The sequence below is a fragment of the Natrix helvetica genome (genome assembly GCF_964273705.1).
Source record: "Natrix helvetica genome assembly, chromosome: 1".
NCBI classification, from domain to species: Eukaryota; Metazoa; Chordata; class Lepidosauria; order Squamata; family Natricidae; genus Natrix; species Natrix helvetica.
Genome location: NC_138548.1, coordinates 212,610,993 through 212,636,380, shown reverse-complemented (window position 1 = coordinate 212,636,380; position 25,388 = coordinate 212,610,993). Strand labels below are relative to the sequence as shown.

General features: G+C 45.5%; 1 protein-coding gene across 2 annotated transcripts in view; it reads right to left on the bottom strand.

The window, feature by feature from the left end:
• Positions 1-1,606: 1,606 nt before the first annotated feature.
• Positions 1,607-25,388, bottom strand: part of ITGB7 (integrin subunit beta 7) — a 53,403-nt gene continuing 29,621 nt past the window's right edge. For both annotated transcript variants that reach the window (XM_081935528.1, XM_081935529.1), the window contains 10 exons: positions 25,067-25,225; positions 22,095-22,190; positions 21,920-22,009; positions 20,279-20,422; positions 19,906-20,099; positions 16,565-16,707; positions 13,236-13,443; positions 6,804-7,006; positions 5,184-5,353; positions 1,607-3,795 (listed from right to left, as the gene is read on the bottom strand). In XM_081935528.1, the coding sequence (XP_081791654.1) occupies positions 3,733-3,795; positions 5,184-5,353; positions 6,804-7,006; positions 13,236-13,443; positions 16,565-16,707; positions 19,906-20,099; positions 20,279-20,422; positions 21,920-22,009; positions 22,095-22,190; positions 25,067-25,225 (1,470 nt within the window). In that variant the 3' untranslated portion in view covers positions 1,607-3,732. The remainder of the gene's footprint in view (positions 3,796-5,183; positions 5,354-6,803; positions 7,007-13,235; positions 13,444-16,564; positions 16,708-19,905; positions 20,100-20,278; positions 20,423-21,919; positions 22,010-22,094; positions 22,191-25,066; positions 25,226-25,388) is intronic.

Here is a 25,388-nt window from a genome sequence, read left to right as displayed (position 1 = left end):
ACGGGTGTCAAACATGTGGCGTGACATTGCTGTCATATGACATTTCATGATTTTCCCCTTTGCGGAGCTGGGTTGGGCATGGTCTGTGTGTGATGCATCTGGCCGGCAGGCTGCCAGTTTGACACCCCTGATCTAGGAGAATATGCCTTCCTAATAAATAAATAAAAAAAAGGGGGGGGGAACCACCGGGTTTGCGTTACTGTATGTGTAGCAGCTTGCCATGATGGCTGCTCAGAATATCGCTATAGGTGTGCTGTGGGAAAGAGGTAGGTTTTATGTTGACCGTGCCCAGATCAGTGATTGTGCTGGAAGCTAAACGTCTGGTTCCTAAATTCCCAGGCTGAGGGTTCCAAAAATACCCAATTTTCAACCTTGGGTATATTGGTGGACTACAAAAACTTTAAACCACCTAACTTCATTGGAAGGAAGGGGTGTTTGCTCCTGTTGGACATTTTACTTTGGCTGAATTAGTGCTGTCTGTCCGCCATTTAAGACATCACTTAAATTAGTCCAGTGTGAAATTGGATTGCTGGAAGAATACAAGGAGAAACCCAATGCTAAAATATGCAGCTTTTGGTTGTGTGAATCTGAAGCTACTGTGTCCATCCTTTAGGAATACAACAGCAGAATGGGTGGTGGACAAGATTGATTGTGGGCCCAAAGCTTGAAATGATCTCTATTTGATTTTTTTTTTTAATTAGATATTTTTACCCTGCCTTTCATATATGGGTAACTGAAAGTGGTGAACATAGCTAATACTGGCCCCTATGTTCCTCAGAACAGCAACTCTGTGAGGTAGGTTGAGCTGAGAGAGAGTGATTGGCCCAAAGTTATCCAGATGGTTTTCAGGCCTAAGGCAGGACTAGAACTCTCAGTCTCCTGGTTTCCAGACCAAAACCTTCACCACTACACCAAACAAACTCACTATGACTATCCCTATGGCTTTGTCTCAATAAGTGGCAGTGTTCAATATTTTGTGGCTGTTGACACTATCAATAGAGCCAATGATAGCTTAAAATTATTTTACCTTTGGGCTAGAGGTGAAATGAAAACCACACCACAGGGACCCAGCAGAAAGATCTTTTCAGGGCAAGTTGGGTAGGGTTGTGCCATGGGTAGGGTCAAGTGAAGAATGAACCTTATTAACAGTACTGGGGATAGTGGCAGCCCATCTGCAAATCAATGTGGATGAACCATTTAGAGGAGGTTCATCAGAAAATTAGGCATATACAAGAGATGTTAGGTTTTGCTCAAAGTGAACATTAATTTTATGCATAATGTTGAAAAACAGCTGCAGCATTTCAGAGCCCTGATCAATATGATGTGTGTTTCCAAGCACAAAACACATGATGTCAAGTAAAAGCACAGTACAATAAAGGTTTTATTGGCTGACCACTTTGAGATTTTTGCCACACATGTTGATTCATTATTTCAAACCCATTTGAAATGGGTTTAGCTGGTGATGTAGCTCAAATTACATCTAGGGCTTGCTCAGGGGAAAATTCTCATGCATTGGTGTCTCTCCAAAGTCATACAGTGTCTTCAGCTGTTGGCAGAGGTTGTCAAGCTGTGTTTGCAATGTTTTCATAACCATTGTACTGGGGGGGGGGGGGTTGATGACTGTTGTAATAATTTTAAAAGGACCAATTAGAAAACACCCACAGAACCATCAATAACATTTTTAAAGGAATCCAATTTACTAGAGAAGAAGAAAACAACTTGCTACCCTTCCTGGAAATCCTGATCTACAGAGACCACGACAGCAAACTAGAAATGCAAGACTGGAAAATAACCACCCATACTAACTATATCTGTGATGGCGAACCTATGGCACGTGTGCCACAGGTGGCATGCGCAGCCATATTTGGTGGCACACCAGCCGTTAGCTTTGGCGCATATGAACGCGCCGGCCAGCTGATTTTTCACCCTCCCCAGACTTCAGGAAAGCCTCCAAAGGCTGGGGAGGGTGAAAAACGGCCCCAACGGGCCAACCAGAGATTTATTGGCCAGCTGGGGCTGCTTTTCACCCTTCTCAGCCTCCGGAGGCTTTCCTGAAGACTGGGGAAGGCAAAAAACGATCCCAAAGGGCCAACCAGAACTTTGGATATGATCCATTTCTGGCTTCCAGAGGGTCTCCAGGGGAGGCTATTTTCGCCTTCCCTGGGCTTCAGGAAAGCTTTCGGAGCCTGGGAAGGGGTTGTGCACGCATGCGTGGGGGGGGGGGGTTCTGCATGCATGCACAGGGGATCAAGGAGATTGGGCATGTGCGTGCACAATTTTGGCACGTTGTAAGAAAAAGGTTTCTCATCCCTGAACTAAGTGCTCCATACCAAAGCAACAGCCCAACCTCCGTATAAGAGAAGTTGTGTAAGGACTTTAATTATTTAAATGACTTTATTTAAACGAGCCCAAACACACTGCAGTAACCCAGAGCAGAAAAAGGAAATGGCACATCTATATAACACATTCCAACAAAATGTATACTCATGCAACTTTATTGAAAAGTCCCTGACCACTCAACCCAACACAGCAGAACCAACACAAAACCTAAAAAAATTACATCAAGTATACCTCAAAAACCACAAATAGACTACTACAACCACATGGAATCAGCATAGCACACAAGCCAACTAAAGCCCTTCAAAACATCCTAAGCAAACCAAAAGACCCAGCGACCTCAGAAGAAAAAAACAGGAGTCATCTACAACATACATTGTAAGAACTACAACAACCTCTATGTAGGACAAACAGAAGACATAAGACTGGCAGAACATATCCATGAACACCAATTGGCAGTCAGAATACATGACAAAAATTCTTTGATTTCACAACGTATAGACAGATTTAACTTGTTTCTGTCAGGGTATACAGTTCATGAATTGGGATAGACATGGCAACAGGTTAGCCATTGCAGACTGGCTGGAATAGGACATGGTAATAAGGTCAGTCAATGTATAGGCATAACAACTAAGTAAGCCAATGAGGGCTGTTTGGGAGCTGAGACAGCAAGGAGCCTGGGCGTTGGTTAACTGTTCTGTATATAAGCTTGAGGGCACTAGCTTCTCACGCCTCCATTTTGCCTTCTCCATTTTGTGCTGTATTTGTACTTGCTATTTCTCTTCTCTACAACGTTGGAAGAACCATTATTGTATATATTACTTCAGGTGTTACTATGTATATAAAGAGAAGTTAATGAATCCTGCTGAATCAGTTACCTATGTGTGCTTTCTGGATGTGATTGCTGCAACAAACTTGACAGTTTCAATTGGGAAAATGTGACAATCCTAGACCAGGCCAAGTCCAAAAATGCCAAGGAATTTCTAGAAACCTGGCACTCTAACAAAGTAACCATCAATGGACACATAGGCATTAACAACTTCTATAGACTATACAAATCAGACAATTAACCAGCCCAAAAGAGACAAAGACTCCAGCACCTTTCCACCAGTAATCAGCACTCAGATTATCATAGATTAACTTCAAAGTTAACTTCAGACCAACAATCAAGTAAGCAATACCCCAGTCAAGAAACTGCCAAAGAGCCAACAGTAAATAGCCCAACCAAAGAATCCCTAAGACCGCCCCCTCACCCAGACAGACAAGACCTCACAATATAAACTGACAGCAAACAGCACTCCTTACTAGCACTGATGCTGTTACCTAGTTAGAATAATGAAACATCTGCAAGAAAACAAGCAGAGAGCACCAAGGACCCCTCATTTCAACCCTGGACTACAAATATTCTCCTTTATTGGTGACTCTTGCGGTGGCACTCTTGAACTTGAAGTTGTTCGTCTGAAAAAAGAAATCAGAAGATCAGGGCAAAGTGCAAATGCTGAATTTGTAGCTCGAGTCAGCAGCAAGCTCCTCCATCTGCAAGTGAGGTCATCTTTGAAAAAGCCCTTCCCCACTTCCCCAGAACTCACTCAGAAGCTATCTCAGAAAGGAGGATTTATACATTTTTATGCTATGTTGGTGTGACACACTGAACCACATACTAGCTAATCTATATCTAGAAATTAGGATTGAGTGAACTGCATTATGATGCATTGCCTCCAAATAACAACTTGCTTCCAGAAGTTGTGAATGCTCCAACACTGGAAGTTTTAAAGAAGATATCGTTTGTCTGAAATGGTAGAGGGTTTCCTGCTTGAGCAGTGGGTTGGATTAGAAGACCTCCAAGATCCCTTCCAACTCTGTATCCTATCCCTATCCCATCCTTCAGAGCGAGATTTCTGCAATTGACACCAGCTAGAAAGGTCAATTCCTAGAAAAGCAAGAGTAGTCTGTGTGCTTTTGGGCAAAAGATCTTGATAGTTTTTGCTTGAGTTAACTGAATTGCATTAAAAGATCTTGAGGCTCCCAAGCTAAATTGATCTCAGATAAGCTCAGTTGCTTTGTTAAAGCTACGGCCATCCATGTAAAGCTGAGTGGAGCTTTGGGCCCTATAAGTCCTGATTATACAAACGAGCAGAGGAGAACTGTAGTCCAACCCTCAGGAGGATGCCAAGCTGCTCATATCCTCAATGGTAGGTAGAAGAACAGCGCTGCTCAGCATATACGGTTAAGAACAAGCAACAAAATGCCCCTCTTCATATGCTTGCTTGAGATAAAGATCTATGTATGTATGTATGTATGTATGTATCTATCTATCTATCTATCTATCTATCTATCTATCTATCTATCTATCTATCTATCCACACATACACACAAAAGCAAGCGATCCTATACCAGGGGTCCCCAGCCCCTGGTCCGTGGACCGGCAGGGGCCGTGGCATGGCAGTAACCGGTCTGCGCAAACAAGTAAAGCTCCACCCATGGGATGCAGGCAGCATATAAAGCCATGCCCTCTCCGGTCCACAGAAAAGCCTCTTTCCATGGAATCAGTCCCCTGTGCCCAAAAGATTGGGGACTGCTGCCCCTACACTATTTCAGATAAGTGGCTGTCCAGTCTCTTCTTCAAAACCTCCAGTGACAAAGCACCCACAACTTCTGAAGGCAAGTTGTCCCACTAGTTATATGCAATGTGCGAATAATACACATGTTTCACATTTTCCAGGAGGAAGAGCTCTGTCCTTCGGATTTTCTGCAGGTGTTTCCCAAGGTGCAAAGCTTCCCGGTGGGTCAGTTTTGTCTCTCTCAGCATGGCCTTGCAAGTTGAAGATGCTTCGAAGGGCACTGACCTGAGACCACAGGGCACTTTTTTGTTCTTTTTCAAGGCGTCTGAACTTCCTCCGGTCACAGATCTCCACAATGGCACGGGCCAGGGTAATGAGAAGCACCCCTATGATCACCACAGCCAGCGCACTCATTAACCCTGGCATCAGGTTCGGCTGCCTGGTAGAATCTGGCCCTGCCAGGGTAGAAAAAAAAGAAGATAATACTCCCACCAGGGATTGGAGAAGCTACATTCCATTCCTTTGCTATTGAATTTATATTTTTCTGAAACAATAAGATAAAGGAGACTAGTATAGATCTGTTTCAAGCTCTGACGAGAGCTAAATAGCTTGAAATAGATCTATACTAGTCTCCCTTATTTCTTTGTTGGTAAAATATAAATTCAACACAAAAATAGTTTGTCGTGGAAGGCATGCACTGTGTGATATGCTTAATTGTGATTGCCGGTCAATCAAAGATTTGCCAGAGCTAACCAAGGATAAAACCAAAAGCTTTGTATGATGTAAAAACCACCCATTGTCCTCCTTTAGCTTTGTGTATAATAGCTAGTAAGAGTTTGCATCTAACTCAAGATGATTTGTGGTAAGGGAGGAACAATATCGCCTCCAAGTTCAAAGACAGTAAGATGAACACTGAAGCAATTTGTGCATGTAAGCTGCCATCTAGAGCCAATATTTATGCAAACAAAAATCCCTTGTTTTTTGCATAGATTGAATCTTACAGGATCATATCAATGGCTATCGAGGGGCAAATGATGTATGGAAGCATACAGATTAGATTTACGTATTACACAAAGACAACGTGAGTTACTTATTTAGTGCAATGGGGAAAAATCCAGCGAGTTGTGGTTTGTTCTTTCCCAGAGCTCCTTACAGAGACGTATGCAGACTTCCCTTGCCTGCTACAGCATCACAGGCTGCCTAGCATATAAGCAGATCCTGGGTCTGGATCCCACCAGAAACCCAATACCTGTCAGTCATGCCTCCTTCAATACCCAAGAAAGAAAAACCTCAACTCCATTTTAATAGAGATAAAGTACTTTTACTAGATATGAAGTGAAAGCAGCAAAAAGGAAAGCAAGATCTGAGTCAGAAAGGGGGGAACATATACATATCAAACGTTTACCCAGCACCCTCCCCCCAATTCCCCAACCCAGTGTCCAATCTGCAGCTCCCTAAGGTGTCATGTGGGGTGCATCTTCAAACAGCCTCATCCGGTTGGTATGCGAAACGGTTGGCCTTGGCCAAGTCCCAACATCAGCCACCAGCATGCGCAGAAGATGGTAAGAACAAGACTCCTCCAGTACAAGATAATTCCTTTCCCCAATATCATGCCCCCTCCCCCGTTCCTATGGCAGCCGATAGTAAGCAAGCGTAGCAAAACAGCCGTAAGCGAGCAAGCCAAACAGAGGCTGACAATACCTACCTACCTACCTACCAACCTTCCTTCCTTCCTTCCTTTCCTTCCTCTCTCTTCATTCACTCACTCACTCACTCACTCACTCATTCATTCATTCATTCCTCTATCCACCCATTCCCAGCATGTCTAACCAAGTGTCTCTGGGAAACCCCAACAGGACAGAAGAATAATATCACATGCCCATATTTCTTCCCCTGGCAACTCACCCTTTCGGTCATTCACCGTCAGGAGGATGCTTCCCGTCTTGTCCTTCTCAATGAGGTAGATGAGGAGGCGCCCATCTCCTCCCTTCATCTGGCACCATCTCTCATCCACAGGGGCCACCAACAATCTCACCATTTGGCTGCAGGAATTGCTACAGTTCTGACTCAGCGGTCCTGTCCCAAAAGCCTTGCACTCGGCACAATCCCTGCCAACAGATATGCAGGGTTTTTTTTGAAAACTGGGGGCTTTTATTTACTTTTGCTTAGCATATAGTATGGCCCCCACACCCATCCAGACACCCAAAAACTGCTAGCACCAATGGAGAACGGTTTGATCACCAGGGAAGTTACTGCAGCTAAATGTGGTTCAACCAGTTGGTGAGAGAGGGCGGGTGGGGGGACAGAGATTTTTTCTTCAGATTCCTTTTTTATATCATAAATCCCTACTACTAACATTTGGTGACAAACGTGAGCATGTGTTCTGAAGGTGGTTTTTAATTTGATTTGCCCAAAGTTGTAAACTGATCAAGACCACCTATAAGTCTGATGATAAACAAGCATATATACAAATCTAAAAGGGGCAGATTTTTAGTTCACATAATTATAATTTGGAACAATACAATATGATCACACAGCAAAAGTTCTTCCGTAATGAAGCTCTAATGGTCCGATTTGCTTATTAAGTGGGGTGAGAGTTACTAACATAACCAGAAATGCAAGATGATACAGCGTCATGAAGACATGATTTGTTTAGTGACCATCCAAAGTTACAATGACACTGAAAAAGGGGACTTACAACCAATCCTAATCCTCACCCGTACTACCACTGCAGCATTCCCACAATTACATAACCAAAATTTGAGCACTTGGCAATCGCCATGTGTTTATGATGGTTGCGGTGCCCTAGGACCATGTGGTTGCCATTTCCACTAGTCCAACAAGCGAAGATAATGAGGGAAGCCAGATTTGCTTAAACAACTGCATGATTCACTTAAAAGCAGTGGTGATTTATTTAACAACCAAGGCAAAAAAGATTATAAAAACCAGGTGTGACTCACTTAACAACCACCTTGCTTAGCAATGGAAATCAATAGAATAGAAATAGAAATAATACATTAATAGAATAGAAAATAATGGAGTGGAGGAATGGAACGGAACAGATTTATTTATTTATTTATTTATTATTAGCACTTATATACCGCCCCCTCTCCCGAAAGGGACTCGGGGCGGTGTACAGTCCGTATTAAAAAAACACCAAATAAAATACATGTATGCATAGGAGGAGGATAAAATAGACCAAAACTGTACAGCTAATAAATAAACAATATAAAATTTAAAATATCATACAATTTATACACTATCCCTCTAAAAGCCAGTAAAAAGTATATGCCAGGGGGGGTAGACGTTGTAAATTATGCCAAACCAGCCAGTCGGAACAGGTGTGTCTTCAGTTTCTGTCGGAAGGAGCGGAGGTCAGTAGTGGTTCTAATGTCGGGGGGGAGGTCATTCCAGAGGGTTGGGCCCATCACAGAGAAGGATCTACTCCTAGGTGTCGCCCGCTGGCATTGCCTAGCGGACGGCACCAGGAGAAGGCCCTCCCTGTGTGAGCGGATAGGTCGCAGGGACGTGTGTGGTAGGATGCGATCCTGCAGATAACTAGGTCCTCCGCCATGGAGCGCTTTAAAGATGGTGATCAATACCTTGAAACGCACCCGAAAGGCTACAGGTAGCCAGTGCAGCTCGCGCAGGAGAGGTGTTACGTGGGAGTAACGGGTACTTCCCATAATAACCCGCGCGGCTGCGTTCTGAACTAGCTGCAGTCTCCGGACGCGTCCCAAGGGAAGCCCCATGTAGAGGGCGTTGCAGTAGTCCAGGCGAGACGTCACCAGCGCATGAGTGACCGTGCGCAAGGCGGTAGGGGGCGCAATTGGCGCACCAGGCGAACCTGGTGGAATGCCCCCCTTGCCACGGCTGCCACATGGTCCTCCATTGACAGCCGGGCATCAAGGAGGACACCCAAATTGCGCGCCCGCTCCACAGGGGACAACTGTTCGCCCCCTATGGCCAGCGATGGAGTCAGCTGGCTGAACCGTGGTGCCGGCAACCACAGCCACTCGGTCTTGGAGGGGTTGAGTTTGAGTCTGTTGTCCCCCATCCAGACCCCGACGGCCTCCAAACACCGGGACATCACTTCGACAGCCTCGTTGGGGTGGTTTGGGGTTGAAATATACAGCTGAGTATCATCAGCGTAGAGATGGTACTCAACCCCAAAACCACGGATGATCTCACCCAGCGGCTTCACATATGCGTTGAACAGGAGAGGCGAGAGGACCGACCCCTGTGGCACCCCACAAGTGAGTGGCCTCAGGGACGACCTCTGTCCCCCTGTCAACACACATTGCTTCCGGTCGGAGAGGTAGGAGCCGAACCACCGCAAAACGGTGCCTCCGACTCCCATCCCCTCCAACCGGCGCAATAGGATACCATGGTCGATGGTATCAAAAGCCGCCGAGAGGTCTAATAGGACCAGGATAGAGGAGCAACCCCTATCTCTGGCCCTCCAGAGATCATCGACCAACGCGACCAAGGCTGTCTCGGTGCTGTGCCCGGGTCGGAAGCCGGACTGGCGTGGGTCTAGATAATCGGATTCGTCTAGGTGTCGCGGGAGCTGCTGCGCCACCACATTCTCAACAACCTTCGCCACGAAGGGGAGGTTGGAGACTGGACGATAGTTAGCTAGCTCCATTGGGTCGAGCGAAGGCCTCTTGAGCAAGGGTCTCACCACCGCCTCTTTCAAGGCGGTTGGTAAGTATCCCTCACCCAGTGATGCGCTCACCAGGCCCAGGAGCCAGCCTCGTGTCACCTCCCAGGCTGCCAGTACCAGCCAGGAGGGGCACGGGTCCGTTAAACAAGTGGTGGGTCGCAGCCGTCCACGTAACCTGTCCAAATCCTCGGGGGCAACAGAGTCAAACTCCTCCCAGAGTGGTCTCTCAAGACTCGCTGTTGGCGGCTCGTCTGGTCCACTGACGGAGGTCCACCCGCTCCGGATCTGATCGATTTTGTCTTGCAGATATTCTCCAAACTCCTCTGCTCTTCCCTGCAAGGGCGCCTCCCGCGTCTCCTGCAACAGGAGAGAGCGGGTCACCCTAAACAGGGCGGCAGGGCGGTTATCCGCAGACGCAATGAGAGCGGCACAATGCCTACGTTTGGCCGCTTTCAATGCCACAAGGTAAGTCCGTAAAAAGGCTCTTACCTGTGTTCGGTCAGATTCGGAGCGTGAGGACCTCCACCTGCTCTCTAGACGTCTCCTATGGCGCTTCATCACCCTGAGCTCCTCGGTATACCAAGGGGCCCGGGTGGCTCGCTGCCGCAGGAGAGGTCGCAGAGGCGCGACCCGGTCTAAGGCCCCCGCCGTCGCCCTATTCCAGGCGTCGACTAGGTCCTCCGACCGAGCGCGGGTTAGGGCTACAGGTAACGGCCCAAGCTCCGCCTGGAACCTATCCGGTTCCATCAAGTGCTTGGGGCGGTACCAGCTTGAACATACTGGTTCCGCCTCCTCGCGGTGGAGGGTAGCGCCAGGGAAGTCGAGCTGGAGATATGAGTGATCTGACCATGACAGGGGCATAATCTCTAAATCCCCTATTCCCAGATCACTCGTCCACTGTTCAGATACAAAGATAAGGTCCAGTGTGTGGCCGCCTTCATGTGTGGGGCCCTGAATTAGTTGGGTCAGGCCCATGGCTGTCATGGAAGCCATGAACTCCCGAGCCACCTCAGACGCTGCTCCCGTCGACGGCAGGTTGAAATCCCCCATAACCAAGAGTCTGGGAATCTCAACCGCCGTCTCCGAGACCAGCTCGAGGAGCTCGGGCAGGGCCGCTGACGTATAGCGAGGAGCCAAGTATACAATCAGCAGACCCCACTGCCTCCCTGGGCCCCATTTCATACCCAGCGACTCACACCCGGGTATCTGAGGAACAGTGAACTCCCTCGGCTCTAGACAATCCCGTATAACTACCGCCACCCCACCACCCTTACCCAGGGCCCGAGGCTGATGGAATGCACGGAAACCCGGTGGGCACATTTCCACGAGGGGTAAACCACCCTCGTGGCCCAACCAGGTTTCCGTTATCCCTGCAAGGTCTAGCTCCCCCTCCGAGATCAACTCGTTAATGAGGGGGGCCTTGTTGGTCACAGACCTTGCATTGCAGAGCATCAGCCTAAGGCCCTGGCTCTGTAGTTCCCGACCACCTAGGCTGCGGGGGTTGGTACAAGCGACCGGGCGTAGCCAGCAGCCACGGTCTCCCAACCGACCTTGCGATCTTTTCTTGTCCTCGCATCCCCCCCTCCCCGCGACCGTTGTAATAAAACAACCCTCTACTGGAATTACTTGTTCCCTCTCCCCCCTCACCCCGCTCACTTCCTTCGTAGACTCACCTGTTCGTCTGGCGTTGGCTTCCCTCCTGGCCTGGTTATCCCCCCTCCCTTTCCTAGAACCCCCTAAAAACACAATAAAACATTTTGATAAAAAGCCCCTCAGCTTCCTTTTCTTCCACCTCTCGGGGTTCACAAACCCGTCATCAAGGCTGGACCTTGAAAGGGCCCGGGGCCAAACCTGCGAGAGAGGGGCTTCTCGCAGGTGGAGCAGGTCTAACCTCGAATAAATTGATTGAATAGTGAAAGACCCAGTAGGGTAAGGTGTTGATAAAACAAAGTTGATAGGTAATAGCCGGCAGGGCTGGGTCGCAATGAGGACCAGAGTCTTAAGGTTTAGATGTTAAGTGATGGTAAAAATGTCTGGATGGTAACTTCAGAGGAAGATGGTAAGTAGTAGATGATAGATAGATGGTAAATAATATTTGGATGGTAATAATGTCAAGATGGTAACTCCAGAGGAAGGGGGGGGGGGAAGTGAGAGATATCCAAGTGGCGCAAATGGTGGGAAGAGGCAAAGATGGTCAATGGGAGACAGATGGTTCAAATGGTCCCAGATGAATATAAGTTCCTTAATGGGTGGGGGGGGCTTCATTATCCTAATTGTATTAGGCTGGGTAGCTGCTCAGGCCTGTCCATAGCCCCAAATGCCTGCTCAGGCTGCTCCAGCCTGTCCACAGCCCCATGTCCAGCCCCAAGTCCAGATCTCCAGTGGCCTCAAGGCTCCAAGACATCCCCGGTCATTATTTCAGTGCCTCACCAGTCTATGGTGCCTCTCCAGCGCTCCGTTGTTACTGCCTTGTTCCTCCCTGTGCCTCCGTGCCTCCGGTGCTGATGGTGACCCTCCGGTGCCTCAGGTGGCTTTCTGGGGGCTCTCTGGGGGCTCTCCGATGGTGCCCATTCCTTCCCTTTTATTATCCGGCTTTTCGGCTCTTTTTTGAATTTACCGGCGCCTGCGCCGCCCGCGCAGCCGCACTGCGCCGTCGCCATGTTCGTAGGCTTCTTCCCAGCCGAATGCCGCTTACAATCTTCCGCTCCTTCCTGCCCTCCGATCTCCACCGACCACCCTGGAAGGCCAGAACTGGCCCAAAACAAGCCAGGGTGGACGGGCTATCAACTCTCGGCCCCCTCTGGTGTCACAGGGCCGGTTGCAGTCCTTTACCCGGTCGGGCGCTCCATAGTGCGCTCCGGAGCTCAGGAGGCGACCGCCATCGTTGGAAGCTCCTCCTCCTCCCAGAGCAGAGCAGAGTGGAGCAGAACAGAACAGAATCAAATTGAATATTGGAATAGAATAGAATGGAATGGAATGGAATAGCATGGCATGGCATGGAATAGAATAGAATGGCATGGCATGGCATGGCATGGAATAGAATAAAGAGAGTTGGAAGAGAACTTGGAAGTCTTCTAATCCAAACCCCTTATAATTGTGGTTGTAGGTCAAGGGTTACCTCTAGTAGCACAGTGAAGCCCAATGAAATCTTCCTAAAGCTGGCACCTTCTGAAAATGCAGTTCTAAATGTTATCAGAAATATAAAAACTCACAGAGTCCTCCAGTTACTTGCTAATGTTCCCCCGTCTGTCACTTAAAATGTGCTGGCAACCTTGGGTGATACTCTAGAGACCATGCAATGCAGTAGATTCAGACAATCCCAGAAACTCAGCTTTTGCAACCCTGTTTTAAGCTATCCCGACTTCCTGGTCTATCTGCTTCACTGATGCCCTCTGGTATTCCAACTAAATGAAAGGATTTAGGATGCCAACTTGCTCAAGGAAACTTGCATTGAAAGTATCCAGTGTGCAGTACTGATGAACAATTGAAAAGTACAATGTCATTGGCATCAAACCCAGTCAAAGTACATGGTAATGGTTCTCACTTTGACTTAATCAAGGTGGTGACTGACAATGAACTTTGCTGAACAAAGCCCTCCTGCTTAAAAAAAAACCATGAACAAGCAGCCAGTCCCTTCCCTCCATCCATTGGCTCCCTCCCCTCAGCCTTACCTGTGCACTTCACAGGGCATCTGGTGGTCAGCACAGTGGCTGCCCAACCACCCAACATCACACTGGCATCGGTTGCAGGCACAGTAGCCATGCCCATTGCAGATCTTGCCCTCTTGGTCGCATCCATTGGTATCCAGGCTGCACTCACATGCGCTGCCAGTGTAATTGGCCTGGCATTGGCACAGGCCACACCTGCACTGCCCATTACCTGTTGGCAGAAGGAGACAAGCATCATAATAAAATTCTTTGTGTTGTGGGGAAAATGGCTACCAGTTTGTCCTTGTTCTTATTCACTTGATTGTTTACATTTTTTTATTAATAAATCAATATTTTTATCAACAGGAACATTTAGAATTATTGTTATTGTTATTGTTATTGTTACTGTTATTATTATCATTGTCATTATTATTATTATTGTTGTTGTTGTTGTTGTTGTTATTATTATTATTATTATTATTATTATTATTATTATTATTATTATTATTATTATTATTATTATTATTATTATTATTATTATTATTATCAACCAAGTACCTTCTTAAAATATAAGATGTTCCAAGTAGCACAATTTTTGCAGTTCCGCTGGTGTTATTGCAGGAAGCTGCAATTTGAAGATGTATCTTGTAAAATTCTTGGACATGGTGCCAAGTGCCCTGATGACATGTCAGGTGGTGGTGGTGGTATTATTATTATTATTATTATTATTATTATTATTATTATTATTATTATTATTATTATTATTATTATTATTATTATTATTATATCTTTGGTGAGATTCGCAGTCTTTGGGGCTGGTTAGCAGCTCAACAGAATAATGTGACCTTTTTGTAAGATTCCTTATCAGCACAAATCAAGACTACCTGTACTCTGAGCACGAGAGAGCCTGAAAACCCACAAGGTTACAGATTATATACCCATGATGGTGGACCTATGGCACGCGTGCCAGAGGTGGCACGCAGAGCCCTCTATGTGGGCATATGTGCTGTCATCAGCTCCTCTACTGGTTTAAAAAATCAGGCTACTTTTTGGGCCTTCAGGCTGTTTTTCAGGCTGTTTTCAGGCCAGAAAATGCCCTGAAAATGCCCCCCCAAATGGCCAAAAAACAGGTATACACGCATCGGTCAACTGGTCTTTGGGTTTCTGGTGCTCCAGCACTCATACATGTATGCACATCAGTGGTGGGTTGCAGGCAGTACGCCCCAGTATGGGTGTACTGGAGCCTGCCCGGAGCACCGGGTACCATTCCAGTATGGTGCTCTGGAAGGCCCACCCGCCCGCCCGAGTGCCTTACCTGTCTTTTAAGCCTTTGGTGCTTCCGCGCACGCACATGGCGCATACAGCACCTGCGCGACACTCCGCTGAGCAGCTGGAGCATCGCAGAGACTTGCAGAAGCAATGCCTGCGTCCAGAACCCACCACTGGTGCACATGTACGTGCGTTATGATTTGGGCACTTGGTGCCGAAAAGGTTCGCCATCACTGTTATATACGGTACTCTCTGCAATGAAAAGCAGCACAAGTTCTAAAATGATCTCTGCTGCAGTAATGGAGGATAACACCGTGGGGGGAACCCTTCTGTGGGTTGATCTGGTGCCTCTTCACTCTGCTCTTTTAAGGAGACCTGTCTGTTCTATTGATATAGCAACTTGTAACGCAAGCACACACCCCTTTAAAGCACAGAAAGGACAGCAACCTGGCTTTTCTTATCTATCACCTGACCCCCATCCTCCAACCTCCAGGGTCATCAGGCAGTTTCCGTTTGTCTTCTCTATCTAATATGAACATCAAAACGTCAAAGGACAGAATATTATTTGTCTTATGCACAAATCCTGTCTTCTCCAAATTACTGGCTTTGAAGATTTCCACTGGCACTAGCTGCATATTTACAAGCATAACCATGAGGTGGAAGGCTAGAGATATGTTTTCTTTCTAATGGAAACTGAGAGCTAAGGCAGTAGAATTGTCTACTCCATGTATAACGTTTTCAATACATTCATAGAAAGGACAATATTTGTAGCTCAGGGTTGAAAGGACCAACGCACAGATGGACCCACCGACCGGCAGTTGGACAGACGGAGAGAGAGGCAGAAGGACAGACCGACATGGGGACAGACAGATAGAGGGACGGACAGATGGACAGAAGGACATACAGACTCCAGTGCCAGCAGTGATGTTACTTAGTTTGGGTGCGATGAAACGTCTGCAAGAAAAAAAACTAGCTCAGACTGCAAGGACTCCTCATAAAGGAAATGTTCATAATGATAGTGAGCTATGTATCTTACATTTATCCAGCTAATGGTTAATGAGAGTAATAGTGCCCATCTGTCTGTCTGTCTGTCTGTCTTGTGGCTGTATGTCCCCCAGTCCATCTGTCTGCCTGTGTAGCAGTCTGTCCTCCTGTCTCTCCGGCTGGCTGTCCAACTGTCAAGTTGTTTGTCTGTGGGTTCATCTATATGTCTGTCTGTCCATCTGTTGATCTATTCATATATCCAGCCATCTGAATGTCTGTTCATCCTTTCATTTGTTCATTTTTTGTCTGTCCATCCTCCCCTCTCTCTGTTTATCCACTGATCCATCCACATCAGTCTGTCCATCTGTCCTTTGTTGTTGGTCCATCTATCCATCTGTCTGACTACTATCCTTCTCTTCAACAGTATGTTTGTCCATCTCAATGTCTTTGTCTGTCTGTTTACCTAAGTATCCATCTGAATGCCTATCTGTCTGTCCAATAGGCTGTCTGCTTGTCCATCCTCCTGTCTGTGGACAATGTCCAGAGTATATCCATCTATCCATCTATCCATTATCTATTGCCTGTCTATCCAACTGTCTGTCTGTATATCTGCCTGCACTTTCATCTCTTCATCTATCTATATGTCTGCCTGTCTATTCAGTCTGTCCATTTTTCTACCTGTCTGTCTTTATATTTCTCCATCTGTCCTTTTGCGTGTCTGTCAGTCTGCCTGTCCATTTGTCTATATCCAATAGCCTGTTCACCTGTCCCTCATCTGTATATCTATGTCTGTGGGTTCATTCATCCATCTCTCTGTTTATCATCTATCCATCCATCATTCTGTTTGTGATTCTGTCCATCTGGGTGCTGTCTGTCCAGCCATCTGTCTGCTTTGTCCATCTGTCATCCTGTCCATTCTTCTATTTGTTTTACTGTTTTTCCATCAGTGATGTTACCTACTCGGGATATTAAAAGCCTGCAAGCAATCAACAAAGTTCAGATAGAACGAAGACCTCGATGGTTCAACCCTGAGCTACAAATATTCTCTTCAATTGGAGAGTCATAGTACCTTTGATCTCAAACAAACTTCATGTTCTTACCTGCACAGAGTTGCCCATTATGTCGTTCACAGGCAACGTTGTCACAACTGCAGAAGGGCCCACTTGCTAGGGTCACACCTTCTGAACCAAGTATTTCCTCTTTCCTGCAATCACAGCGCCGGCCAACATAGCCTTCATGACATCTAGGAGAAATGGGCCGTGGAGAGGAGACAAAGAGCATTTCTAAATCAACTGTTGGCTTGCATGGTTTCATCCTCACCAACTTGCTACCTCTCCGTGCTGGCATAGCTACAGTCCTTCAATTATGATTGGAGCTGGGATTAATCCTTATCTAGGTATTGGTATAAGAAGGGAGAAAAAGGAAAGGGGAACTCTGCTAATGCTGTGACAGATAGTTATTATCAATCAATCAATCACTGTCTTTCAACCCTTCTTCAATACTTTCACATGAAATGATCTCTGTAAGTTCTGAATTCATGCTGAACTAAATAAAACTCTCTTCCTTTTAAACTCAGATTTCTGAATGCAGCTGCTTGTTACAAATGGATGCTTGATATCTGCTCTTTGCTTTGTCTGTCTTCCATTCTACGGTCTTTATTCCAAACTCTTCTTCGGGTGGCCCAATCAGGCATCAATCCACCTTCAAGGGCAATCCAAACAGCAGAATATTTAACAACAATAACAATAATTTATTATTACAGTCTTAGACCAACAAGTATTTAACACGGACAGCTTCTGAGGACATACCTTTGAGCCTTCTTAAATCAATTTAGGGGAAAAAGATGCCTTGTCAGGGAATGGAATAAAATTCCAGAGGTAATGGGTTTTGAGCCCCCCTCCAGATTTTCCCAAGGAAAGCTATCCTTTAAAAAAAGAACGTCAAACTAAATGTTTAAAAATATATGTGCCTCAATCCTACATTTATTACAAATAAATAAACAGGGTGACTGGCAAGATTTATGTGTAAAATCAGGATTATATATATGATATTACCATATCAAGTTTTTTTTTCTAGATGTGATCTAGAGACTTCTTTCTTCACTGAATTTTACAGTGAGAAGCTAAACATGAGATTTGGAGTTGGTCTGAACAACCACTTTGAAACCATTTGCAGTTTTTAAATTTTGATTGCATAAATTGCATTTGGTCAAAAAGAAGATTTAAGCAAAAAAGAAAGAAAGAAAGAAAGAAAGAAAGAAAGAAAGAAAGAAAGAAAGAAAGAAAGAAAGAAAGAAAGAAAGAAAGAAGAAAGAATGGCTAGAAGTAATATGGCTTGTTCAGTAGTTGAAGTGCTTCTTCTGAATAGGAACTGCCACTTAGACATGAAGATTTCATTTATTTACTCTTCTCAGAGAAGTTTCTAATCAGGCCTTCCAGAAACACGCTACAGCAATGGTGTCAAACTCAAGGTCTGTGGCAGTTGTGGGTTGCAGGCGGTACGCCCCGGTACGGGAATACCGGAGCCTGCCTGAGCACCAGATACTGTTCCGGTATGGTGCTCCAGAAGGCCCACCCACACGCCCGAGCTCCATACCTGTCCTTTAAGCCTTTGGCGTATCCGCGCATGTGCATGGCATGTACGGCGCTTGTGTGATGCTCCGCCAAGCAGCTGGAGCATCACAGAGGCTTGCGGAGGCATCGCAGGCAGGTACAACGCATGTGCACGCACTCCATGAGCGTCCATGTGGGTGACACCGAGCCTGTTCCAACCATACCGGTTGGATTGAGATCCGGAACCCACCACTGGCCTGTGGACTGGATCCAGCCTGCAGGGTGCTTAAATCTGGCCTGTGGGGCTGGCCTGGAAATAGCAAAGGACCAGCCTGCAGAGCCTCTGGCAGCCAAAATGGGGCACTGTGCGGCAGAGGCGGTATTCAGCAGGTTCTGACCAGTTCTGGAGAACCGGTAGCAGAAATTTTAAGTAGTTCGGAGAACTGGTAAATTCCACCTCTGATTGGCCTCGCTCCCATCTATTCTCTGTCTCCCGAGTCCCAGCTGATTGGGAGGGAATGGGGATTTTGCAGTAAGTTTCCCTGGGAGTGGGGAGGGAATGGAGATTTTACAGTATCCTTGCCCTGCCACACCCACCAAGCCATGCCCACCAAGCCATGCCACCCCCATCAAGCCACACCCACAGAACCATTATTACAAAGTTTTGAATCCCACCACTGGTATGCGGCCCCCATGTGCCCCTTTTTCGAGCTGGATGGACTTCTGAAGCACTTTGCCAGCCAAAACAGTGTTTTGTCCATCATAACTTCAAACGGTCACCAAGAGACCAGTCATAAGTTGAGGACTAACTGTAGATCATTTTGCCACTTCATGAAGGCAAAAGAACAGACCGTGAAATCAATATTACACTACTTTATTGCAATATTTCTGACCTGGACCTTATTCCAGGCAAATGAAGAAAAAGGTTTTTTGAGCCTTTATTGCTCTGCAACAATAAATGTAAGTGAAATTTTGTGTGGTCGATAACCAATTTGGTGGTACTTGTGGTGTCTAGATTGCAAAGTTCCATCATCACAGTTATATTTTGAGGAGAGGATGATATTCAGGTCATCAGTTAGTTTTTTTTAATATCAAATTTTATTGTTATCAACATATAAGATACAAAGGAAAATAAAATATAATGGAAAACTAGGGGAAAAACAGTGACGGGAAGAGAAAATGTGAGATAGAAAGGGAAAAAGAAACAAAAGGCACTGACCTCCAACTCTCTTTGGTACAGTAGAAGATAATAACATTATAACCTCAACTTTTTACTTTTATACAATAGTATATACTAGCCACTTCTACAACAGCAAACCTGTTGTAGAAACAAAATTTCATTTTTCCCATCACAAGCACAAAGTTCAGAAGCAATTTCTAAATAGAAGCAAAATTAAATACATTCTCTTTTTTAGATAAGGTAATTGATTTAACAATCTCTTTTCTATTTGCTCATTAATATTTATAGACTGTCATAATTTATATTAATAAAACTCAGTATAGTCTTTCAAAAGTTAACCCTAAAGAAAGTAATACTTTTCTTAAATTTTAAAACATTAACCTTTTCTTTAAAAACTTCTCCAACATCTTTTTAAAAACTTTATACTCTTTTTTAACCTCCTCTTAACATACATACATTAAAATTCACTTTCGGTAATATGTTACAAACTTTAAGGATTGCTCAAGCTATAAAGGAGGAAAAAAAACACTTTATAATCTCTCTCCCCAATTTATGGTCATGCGATAAGATCTTTTCCATCTCTTTAAAAGTACTAACTACTCATATTTTTGAATTTAATTTCAATATTATCTTACAAACTTTGGGAGTATTAACAGAGAGTGAGTTAAATTCAATGATTAATCGGAGTTGGGATAAATCATATAAATACCTGCAAATGCCACAGGTGAGGTTGCCATGTCCACCAGAGCAGTGGTATGCATCAGGCTGGGTGTCTCCACATTGGCACTCACAGGCTGTTGACAGCTCTACTTGGACCTCCTCTCCCACTCCTAATACTCGCAACACCAACTTCTGGGACTCAGGTAAGCAAGTGGTTGCCCTTATCTTCACTGTGAATTGCACCTTGGGAAGACAGGTGAATGAGAGGGGCTCCATCAACTTCCCTAAGTGATAAATCTGTGGCAATCCAGGTGTTCCCAAATTCCAGTTCCCAGCATCCCTTTATCCACGCTTATACTGCTAGAGCTGTAACACAGCAACCTCTTTGAGATCCTCTCCTGAGACTTGACTTAAATACTCACCAACTGGTTGACAGAAACGTCATTGCATTCGCCACCCTCTGTCTGCCCATAGGTTTCTGTGTCTCCACAATGGGAGTCATAAGCAATGGAGATCCCAGGCGGAAGGTCTGAGAAATGTCCCAGTTTCACTGTGGAGGCGAGACTCTGTGGAGAGACAAGTAGAATCTGTTGTGAGTAGGCTTATGACTCGGATGATACTACACTGCAAAGCAAGGCAGAAAAGGAGAATGCTTACACATGTTTTTTACTAGCAAACCCAGTGATTAGGGGGTGGGTATATATGGCATCCTACCAGGAATAAAAGATCAGGTTCACACATGTGAAGGTTCAATGGAACTGATTTATTGCTAATTATGTCTATACACAGGGATTTTCTCAACTAACAGCACATGCTTGCAATTAGGATGAGGTTCAAGGGGATTTTGACTTAGTTCATTTGTGGCTACATAGAGATTCTAGGCTGATTCCTCTTTTAACTCCACCTCCAGGTTCTGCCACTCCTTTTTCTACACATCCATGTATAGCATATAGGGAGGCAATACAGCATCCTAGCATTCTTCATCCCATTTCCCCCTCACAAAACCTACCCTCTGAGGTAGGTGGAGCTGGGAGAGGATATATAGCACAAAATTGAGTTTCCACAGTTGAGGGCGAAGTAGAACCTGGATCTCCCCACTGCCAGTCAAACATCTTAACCTCTACACCATCTGAAATCTTATCTGTTGCAATGGCTGAGAAAAAGGAGAGAATTCTGTCCTGACCACATTCCTTTTATGCATGGAGGTGGGAACACTTTTCTCCCAGTGGCTGACCTGGTTTGCATCAACCCAGAGGTGAAGCAAAGCATGGCATCCAGTCTCTGCCTATTCATTCAGTTGCCAGTATGTGGTTGTTTGACTTCTCTTGCACTTGGGAGTGTTTGAATACAAACCAAAGTAACTAATTTCTAAACAGGATCCCTCTCAATTTCACTCACTACTGGATCTGAGAATATCCAAAACAAACTGAAAATTTGCCCTAAGCTAGAAGAGCTATCTATGGGATGCGGTAGCTCAGTGGCTAAGACGCTGAGCTTGTCGATCAGAAAGGTCTGCAGCTCGGCGGTTCAAATCCCTAGTGCCACATAACAGAGTGATCTCCCATTACTTGTCCCAGCTTCTGCCAACCTAGCAGTTTGAAAGCACGTAAAAATGCCAAGTAGAAAAATAGGGACCACCTTTGGTGGGAAGGCGTTCCGTGCGCCTTCAGTGTTTAGTCATGCCGGCCACATGACCACGGAGATGTCTTCGGACAGAACTGCCTCTTTGGCTTTGAAACGGAAATAAGCACCACCCCCTAGAGTCGGGAACGACTAGCATGCATGTGTGATAGGAACCTTTACTTTACCTTTAGAAAAGCTATATATATATGAGAAAAACTCCTCTAATGTATAATCAATTCAAGGGGCTCAGAGTGCTTCTAGGTTATCTCCCAAGTAAGATAGTTTATGAAGTCTACTTATTTCTTATTAGAGCATGAACATTGAGTGCCTTCGGGTCATTTTCTGAGTAATGCTCAAGTAGACGGTGGCGCTGGAAAAGTGGTCCTTCCCCTGATTAGGATTAATTTCAAATGAGAAATTTGACTACTCAATGTCCTCACTTTATATGCATCTTCTATGAGCTCCACCACATTTCTGGAGTCCGACTTCAGTTCCCCCACCACTGACTTTGGAATAAGCTTGCTCAGCTCCTAGAGAGGAGAGGAAAATGTGAGTAGGAGATTCCCCAATAGTCCAAGTATACCTCCCCTCCCCACTCTCCAACTCAGCAGTCACCTTATATAAGGATAGCCTGGAACTAGTCACGGCAAATATGGGTTGAATATTAGATTTGGACAACACTTCAGCCAAGTGTCCAAGGGAAGGATAGTCCTGCAAAGAGACAGAAGCTGTGGTTACAGGGACAGATGCTTTTCTTCATTTCCCTCCTCACTGGGTTTTTTTCCCCTAGGGAAACTTCCCTTCCTTAAATGTCTACGGAGATTCTCAGCCATCCAGGTCATGGTTGTCCCAAAGGTGCTAATTCAAGAGGCAACTGGACTTTCTGGTTTTTCTTTGAAGACGTTTTGCTTCCCAGCTGAAGAAGCTTCTTCAGCTCTGACTGGATGTTGGGGAATCCCCTTCCTTCTCATCAGGACTTCAGCTAGAATCCGGGAACTTTGGTGCCCTCCCTTCCAAGCCAAATGTGGTGAATTTACTCTCACCCTCCAAAAAAAGCAGAAGCAGAATGCAGCAATCAATAGAATTTGTATGATTTACATCAGACTTCTTCAAGGCATGAATTTTTAAATCTCTTCAAAGATCGTGGCTAGAACTAGAGCACTAAAATAGTTTTTTTGTTGCAGCGGGTTCAATTCAGCCGCTGGTATCTCCGATGGATATGGGCTTGGATAGAAAGACAAGAAAAAGCCATCCTCCAAAAGCTTTAGAAAGCCTCCCTCATATGGCCAAGTATTAGATTCACAAGGACCAATAGCTTGACTGAGTCAAAATCAGAGTCAGATGCTGCTGTGCATAGGTTTAGTGCTTTAGTGCTAAATTGGACAGAACATATATATGGCAAATATAAATAAATACACATCCACTGTCAAATTACCAGTTTATTTCCACAGTTCCCCTATCTACTATGGAGAAATAGGGAGTACCATGATATTGCTATTCCCTATTCCCTTCTTCTATTAGTTTTATTCTTTATACATGATGTTTTTATATTTGTGTAAGCAGCCTTGAGTCGCCACGTGAGAATAAGCAGCAATAGGAGCCTCGGTGGTGCAGTGGTACTGCAGGCTACTTCTGCTGATCACTGGCTGCCTGCAATTTGGCAGTTCGAATCTCACCAGACTCCGAATTGACTCAGCAATCCATCCTTCTGAGGCGGGTAAAATCTGAGGACCCAGATTGTTGGGGGAAATATGCTATGTCTGTAAACCACTTAGAGAGGGCTTTAAAGCGCTGTATGTCTAAGTGCTATTGCTAGTATACATTTTCTAAAATAAATAAAATTGTGATAATATACAAAGTTGGGATAATATACAGAGGTGGGTTGCTGCCAGTTCGGCCCGATTCAGTCGAACCGATAGTGGAATTCAGGTGGCAGAACCGGCAGCAACTCAGGACTGCCACGCCCCCAAACCAGTTCTCGGTATCTTCTGCCATTACTGTTCATGCACAGAGCAATTTTTAATCAAATGCACATGTGCAAGCAACAGGTGGCGGTCAGCATGTGTGTGCAGCAAGCCAGTATTAATCGGTTCAGGAACCCAGCCCTGGGTGGGGAGGCAGATGGGCAACTATCATTCTTGGTGGCAATGATCCCATTACCAAATGAAGGGCTAACGATATGCTCATAGAGTAAGCCAGGGGTAGGCAAACTGACATGCTCTAGATTTGCATCAATTCTCATTGTCACTTATTCTTATTGTGTTGGGCAAGGCTAAAGGAAGTTGTTAGTAGACTCTTCATTACCTACTATTTCAACAAATAATCTTACATCCAGTGTTATTGCTCATAACATTGGAAAGTACAACTAATATTCGCTCCCTTTTCCTCAGCTAATAACTAGACATTGCTATGAGGAAAACATGTTTGATTGTTGTGTGACGGACTCAGTAACCCCAGAGATAGGCATGGTAGACCATCCAAATCACCCATTGGTCCACACATTTACCTTTCTCCAGTGGTGGGATCCTGCCAGTTTAACAACTGGTTCAGTGATTGCATGCTCCGTGTGCATTCACAGTTTTAACAAAACTTACCTTCCATGTTACTTCTGAGGAGTAACACAGCTGAGGCGCAGTTGTCCTTTCTGCCACACGAATCAGCTGAGAGGATATAGGTAAATAAAGCGCAGGGGCAGGTGGGCCCACCTGATCATCGGAGCGAACCGGTTCGCTTCCCAGCTGATCATTGGAGCTACTGGTTTGCCTGAACCTGTCCGAATCGGCTGAATCCCACCCCGACCTTTCTCCCTATTCTTCTTTCCCCATTGACCTCACAGTCCCAAGCATTTCCAGCAAGGAGGGACTTCCTCATCCTTTTCCTCCCACAGAATTTCAATCAATAGGGGCTGGGAGATCTTTTCAATCCTTTTGTTCTCTCCATATGCCAGCTGTTTTCTGTGCAGAGGATTTGGGTTCTGCTTCAATACATCCTGCAATCTGATGCATGAGATTTCAACTGCCAGAATTCCTCTTTCAACTAGAGTTAAAATCCAATACATCCAGAAGATACCAGGTTTTGAGAAGATCATGGCACTGAATTGTTCAGCACTTCTGAGAGCCCCAGGTTTCAGTGTGGTAGACACAGTGGTGGGATTCAGCCAGTTCGCACCACTTCGGAAGAACCAGTAGCCATTTATGTCTGGAGTTCGGCAAATTGGCTGAAATGGGTGGCAAGAAGCCCAGCCATACCTGGCGAGGTGGGGGGGAGTAGAGATGGCAAGAGGAGCCCCGTCTCCTTCCACGTGCCCCAATGAAAGGCAGTGGCAGTCCAGGTGCTCCCCTTCCTCTCCCTCTCTGGTGCTGGAAGTAATTAAAAAACCGGTTCATCCAGGGTCAGGTTGGCCATCGCAGGAGGCTCATCCCACATATGCGGCAGAGCTGGAGGGCCACACCTCCCATGATGGCTAACCTGACCCTGGGTGAACTGGTGGTTAAATTACTTTAATCCCACCACTGGGTAGACACTGCACTTTCCCTATTTTCTAAGTAATCTCAGTAGCTTTTCAAGAAGATGAGAAAGGAACTTACATAGAGGTGACTTTTGCTGTATACACCATTGGCATCCAGGTGGCAGCGGCCATCATTGGGCATATGGATCCCTCCCAATTTTCCATCCCCTGCAGTGTGGAAAGTGCCATCTGAAGTGAAAACTAGCAGACTTGTCACATTGCGCCAGCCAATCTGGTCCTGGAAAGAGAGAGGAAGGGTCAGTTTTCCCACATTCAAAACAGCAACTCCACTTACATCAATATTTTTGAACTGAATACTCATTCGCCATGTCTCGGGAGTGCTGCATATTCAGAAGAGGTTAAGACACATTTGAGTAAAGCTCGGATCAAAGTTCAAGATC